The sequence below is a fragment of the Anas platyrhynchos genome, chromosome 24 (assembly GCF_047663525.1).
Source record: "Anas platyrhynchos isolate ZD024472 breed Pekin duck chromosome 24, IASCAAS_PekinDuck_T2T, whole genome shotgun sequence".
Taxonomy (NCBI): Eukaryota; Metazoa; Chordata; class Aves; order Anseriformes; family Anatidae; genus Anas; species Anas platyrhynchos.
In genome coordinates, this window is record NC_092610.1 from 700,278 (window position 1) to 705,955 (window position 5,678).

General features: G+C 69.8%; 1 protein-coding gene across 1 annotated transcript; it reads left to right on the top strand.

The window, feature by feature from the left end:
• The first annotated feature begins 1,868 nt into the window (after positions 1 to 1,868).
• Positions 1,869 to 5,475, top strand: MYCL (MYCL proto-oncogene, bHLH transcription factor). The gene is made up of 2 exons (XM_038167423.2): positions 1,869 to 2,541; positions 3,895 to 5,475. The coding sequence occupies exons 1-2, from the start codon at positions 2,037 to 2,039 to the stop codon at positions 4,452 to 4,454; spliced, it is 1,065 nt and encodes a 354-aa protein (XP_038023351.1). The 5' UTR covers positions 1,869 to 2,036; the 3' UTR covers positions 4,455 to 5,475.
• Positions 5,476 to 5,678: the final 203 nt, after the last annotated feature.

Below are 5,678 nucleotides of genomic sequence, written 5' to 3' on the forward strand. Positions count from 1 at the left end.
GGGTCTCTCCCTCTGCCAGCCCCTTCCTGCCAGGCTCAGCACCCCCTTACTGTGCCGGCCAGGTGCTTGGGGCTGGCCAAGCTTTGTAGGTGCAGCTGCACCCCAACCCAGCCTGGAAGGGGCCGGGGCAGCTCTGGGGCATCCCCCATGCTTGGGGCAGTGGGACAGGCACCAGCCCTGTGCCCACTGCAGGCCCTGCTCCCCGCCTCCCCCCGGCTGTCCCCCGGTTTGGCAGCGGGGAAACTGAGGCACGGAGCCGTGCGTAGCCCCCGAGACCCTGCTCCTGCTCAGCTGGGGGCACCCAGAGCCCGAGCTGGGAGCTGAAGCTGGGCGCTGGGAGCTGGAGCTGGGCTCTGGGGGCTGGAGCTGGGCTCTGGGGGCTGGAGCCGAGCCCCGGTCCCGGCAGGTGGCGCCCGGCGCCCGCCGCTGGCGGCTGCTGAGCCCCGCGGGGACGGGCCGGGACGGACCGGGACGGGGCGGGACGGGACGGGGAGGGATGGGGAGGTCCGTGTGGGGTTGGCCTGGGCTGTACTGGCTGATGCCGACCTGTGCTGGACCATTGTGGTCTATTCTGGGCAGCGCTGAGCTCTGCCGGTCCGTTTTGGGCTGTACCGGGCCACGCAGGACAACGCGGGGCCGCACTTGGGCTGGTCTCACTGGTCCGTGCTGGTCCTGGACAGGGGCGATGGCTCCCTGTGGGGCCAGGGATGCAGCCAGGGACGCGTCCCCAGCCCCACGGCTCCTAGCGGTGCTGGCTGGGACCGATCCTGCAGCCCTGACACCCCTGGGTGCTGAGCAGGGCACTGCCAGCCGCCCCCTGCATGGGGCTGGGTCCAGTGGGACCGGGACGCTGCGGGGACAGGGGGTGGGGGGGGCGTGCTGGTGGGAGCTGCTCATCCCAGGCTGTGCGGTGACACCTGTGACAATGCTGCTGTCGTTCCGTGGTGCTCGTAGCCCTTTCTAGAAGGACTTCGGTGCTGGAGAGGCACAAACTGGGGGAGCTGCAAGTGGAGAGAGCTCTGCTGCACCCTGCGCAGCCCCCGGCTCCCGGCTCTGTGCCCCCCCTGCTGCCGGCGGGGGTGTCCCCAGGAGGCAGAGAGTGCCCAGCGCTGCCTCTCAGGTTCCAGCCGATCTCTGCGGCTCCCAGTGACAGTTTTCTGGCATTCCCGTGCCCCCCCCCCCCCCCCCCATTATTTTGGCCTCCTCTCTGTGGGAGCTGGTGGCGAAGCTCCCGGCTCAGCCTGCGCAGGTACGAGGTGGGCAGGAAGGGGCCCCCGGGGCTGTCCGGCAGCGGGCGAAGCCTCCCACGACTTGTCCCCAGCTCCGGGTTGGTGGCAGGGCTGCACGCCCCCCCCCGGCCCGGGTGCCCCCAGCCCCGATGTTCCGTGCAGGGATCCCAGCTCCGCAGTGCTGGTAAGGGGGTCCCCAAACCCCAACCTGTCCCGGGGCCGGGAGGGGAGCTGCACTCAGCGGGACAGCCCCGGCCCCCCCAGCGCCCCGCAGCCCGCCCGGTGCTGCCCGGTGCAGCTCATTGCCCCGGGGGGGTCCATGGGATGCAGGAGCCCCGCGGCTCGCGGTGATGCTCTCGCTCCCCTCAGGCCCGCCCTGCTCCATTGCCACGCCCCGCGCCGCGATTTGGTTGGGAATCGGGCAAATTTACGTCCAGGGCAAGAATCTGCCCCCCAGCGAGCTGCGCCCGGCCCCGCCGCACCGGGGGCTCCGCCGCGCCCCGCGCCCGGGGAAACTGAGGCACGGCCGCCGGGGGGGCGGGGGGCGAGCCGCGATGCCACGCCCCTTATGCAAATCTGAGCGCGGTGATTGGACGAGGGGCGGGGCCGCCGGCCGCAGACAGGCTATAAGAGAGGGGGGGGAACAATGCCCCGCCGTCCCGGCTCGGTGCCCGCTGCCGGCGCCGCCGCCGCCACCCGCAGCGCCGGGCGAGCTGGGTGCGGGGGGGCCGCCCCCGGCCTGAGCTGGGCTGGGGGAGCCCCGGGGGTGCCCCCGTTCCGCCCCCCCACCCCCCCCCCCATGCCGAGATGGAGCGGGACCCGTCCCCGCACTACTTCTACGACCACGACGCCGGGGAGGATTTCCACCGCTCCACGGCGCCCAGCGAGGACATCTGGAAGAAGTTCGAGCTCGTCCCCACGCCCCCCCGCTCGCCCCTGGGCTCCCCCGGCGATAAAGGCTGGGGAGGGGGCGCGGAGGAGCGGGCGGGTGGCCCGGCACGGCACGGCCCGGCCGCCGAGGAGCCCGAGTACCTGCTCGGCCCCGGCCCCATCTTCGGCAACCTGAGCGCCTTCATCCTGCGGGACTGCATGTGGAGCGGCTTCTCGGCCCGGGAGCGCCTGGAGAAGGCCATGACGGAGAAACTCGCCCCGGGCCCGCCCAGGGCGGCCCCCCACAAACCCTCCTTCGGCCAGGATTTGGGCTTCAGCAGCTCGGTGAGCGACTGCGTGGACCCCGCCGCCGTCTTCCTCTGCCCGCTGGCTGACAGCAAGGTCCCCGCATCCTCGGGATCCGAGGGGCAGAGCGACTCCGGTAAGGAGCGGGGCAGCGCCTTCGGGGGGCTGCGGGCGAGCCCCGGGCCCGGCTCCCCCCACGCGGGGTCCTTCGGCCGCTCCCCTGCCCGGGGGATCCCGCTCGGCGGCTCCGTGCTCCCCCCGGCCCCCCGCTCGCCGTCCCCGCTGGCGAGGGGCGAGCTCACGCCTCGCTCGGGAAAGTTTTCCCCGGCCCTGCGGGGGGGGCTCAGCAGCCGGTGGGAGCCGCCGCAGCCCCCCCGGGCCAAAAGGCGAGGCTGCCCCGGGCTGCTCGGGGGGGGCGGGACCTCCCCGACGGCTGCGGCACCCCCGGGGCTGTGCGGGGCCCCCAGCTCCGACGTTCCTACGCCCCCTCCCGAGGCCGGGGGGGATGCGCACCGGTCCTGTTCCGCCCCCCCCCCGCCGTTAGCCGCCCGGTAGCGCGGCCCCGCCGTGCCGTGACCCCGTTAAGAAATCTGCCGGCGGCGGCGCCCCGCGCGGGGCGGGCACTAATGGCATTAGGGGCCCGCGGGCCGTAAGCGGGTCGGCTCTAAGAGGCTTAGCCCGGCCCGGCGGGGGCAGGGGCCGGGGGCGCGGAGGTCCCGGTGCCGGGGGTCCCGGCCCGGCCTCGCCACGTGGGCGCCGAACAAAAAGCAACAGCGTGCGAACAATGCCCGCTGATGGGCGGGCGCGGGGGCCAATGGGGGGCCAGCGGGGTGGGGCCGGCACCGCCGGGCAGCCAATGGGAGCCGCCCGGGGGCGGGGCCTCGCGGCCCGACTTTTATTAATGGAATGGGGGGCACGGGGGCGCGCACGTGGCGGGGCCGCGCGGGGACGGGTTGGGGGCATGGGGGTGTTCGGGCCTCGCCGCTGCCCCCTCCACAAGGGCTCCCCTTGGCCTCCCGGGGGGCTTGGCCCCGGCTGCGAGGGGGCTCGCGGCTTGGGAGGGCCCCGGGGGGGTCGCAGGAGCCGGGGGAACAAAGGGCAGCGCTGCCCCACGGCCCCGATGGGACGGGGGGGCCTCAGAGGGGGCTGCTCATGGGGTTAGGGCCCGTCCTGGCCCCCAGCATCCCGCTGACCCCTCCCGCGGGTGGGCTCGGGCACTTCTCGCCTGTTGCTGCTTTGCACGCGCTGCTCCTGGTGCAGAAGCGAGGCCCCAGCCTGGGTTTGGGGTCTGGGTGCAGGGATGTGCAGGGAAATCCTACGGTGTGGGGGCACTGCGAGAGCCCCCAAGTCGTGCAATCCCTGCCGGAGGTTGTTGGATTCTTTTGCAGAGCATCACTGAATTTTGGTGGGGTGGGTGAATGGTGCTGTGGGGAGCCTACAAAGGGCTCCCAACTCACGGGGATTTCTTTGCCATGTCCCTTCTGAGCAGAAGGCGAGGAGATCGACGTGGTGACGGTGGAGAAGAGGCAGTCGCTCAGCCTGAGGCAGCCGGTCACCATCACGCTGCGCGCCGACCCCTTGGACCCCTGCATGAAACGCTTCCACATCTCCATCCACCAGCAGCAGCACAACTACGCCGCCCGCTCGCCGCCGGACGCCTGTCCCCAGCCGGAGCCACCCCAGCAGGATGAGGAGGAGCCGCTCAGCACCACGGAGCCGACCCCTCCTGGCACGCTGCCCGAGCCCGGCTTGCCAAAAGCCGGCACCAGCCCCGGCTCCGACAGCGAGGACGTGGCCAAGAGGAAAAACCACAACTACCTGGAGCGCAAGCGGCGCAACGACCTGCGCTCGCGCTTCCTGGCGCTGCGGGACCAGGTGCCCGGGCTGGCCAGCTGCCCCAAGACGCCCAAGGTGGTGATCCTGAGCAAGTCCTCCGAGTACCTGCAGTCGCTCATCAGTGCCGAGAGGAGGATGGCGGCCGAGAAGCAGCAGCTGCGGCTGCAGCAGAGCCAGCTGCTCAGACGGATTGCTCACCTCAAGGGGCACTAGCATGAACCCGCCCCCACCCTGGCCCTCGCACCAGCCCCGCGTCCCTCTCAATTTGCACATTTTTGATTTTTGGTTAGCTGTCGAACTCTCGCTCCTGGGGGCAGGAGCGCGTGGTGGCCGCTGCACAGGGGGTGGCTGCGGCGCTGCTGGTGGAGGTGGGGCCCCCCCGGGGCACCCCCCTGCCAGAGGCTGCCTGTGGGCACTGGGAGCTGGGAGACATCTCCTGGTGAAGCTTCCTCGAGTGACTTCTCTGATTCAGGGGCTCCACTCTTCCACCTCGCTGGCAGCCCCCAGCTGTTGGTCACTAACAGCCCTGCTGGGAGCTGCACCAGGCCCCCACCCTGCCTAAACACCCCAAAGCACCACGATCTGCTTCGGTGGGTCCCAGCGAGATGTGACCCGCTCTGAGCAGTGTCCCAGCCATGATCCCCTTGCTCGTGGTGTGCCCGTGGCTCGGCTGGACCGTACCTCACTCTCCTACCACTTGGTGCAGTAGCTTGTCTTGGATTTTTGTGTTCTAGAACCTGCTGCTGTAACTGCGAGTCTTATACTGGAGGCTGTGTTTTTATACTGTATTTTTGTACCACTTTTTGAGAAGTATTGGTAAAGAGTTTGCTTTTTATATATATATAAAAAACTTTTTTGGAGGGGTGGGGGGCTCCTGCTGTCGGGGAAGGCTCCGTCCTGCTGCACTTTATGGAGATCAGGAAGGGGCTCGTTCCTGCTGGACCCTTGAGCCGAGTCCTGGCAGGGGCTGCTTCCCACCTTGCAGCTCTCCATCCCACCCTCTTGCAATAACCGGGGTTTTTCCTCGTTTCCCCCCATCCTTGTGAGCACCCCCTGGCCAGCAGCGGCTTAAAATCCCTGGCTGTGCCTGACGGGGGGGCACCCCGGGGTGCTGGCAGGGACGGCCCCGCCGGGTCCCGCTGACCTGCTGAGAACCGTTAGAGTTAACACTGTGGTCGGATTTAGCACTTTCTTCATTACCTCACACTTCATAAATAAATAAGTTGCAAAGACAGCCCGGGTTGGCTTTTTCCGTGCAGGTGGCTGCGGGTTTCCATGCATTGTGCTGGGGGGGGGTGCTGTGCTGCGGGGGGTCCCACTGCTCACCCACACAAACCCACAGAGGGGTTTGCACCAGGGCTTGGCAGCCCCGCTGAGATGTGTCCCGGCTTTCTCCTGGCTATTGAAATGAGTGGCTGTGGTGGTGGGGCTGGGGTG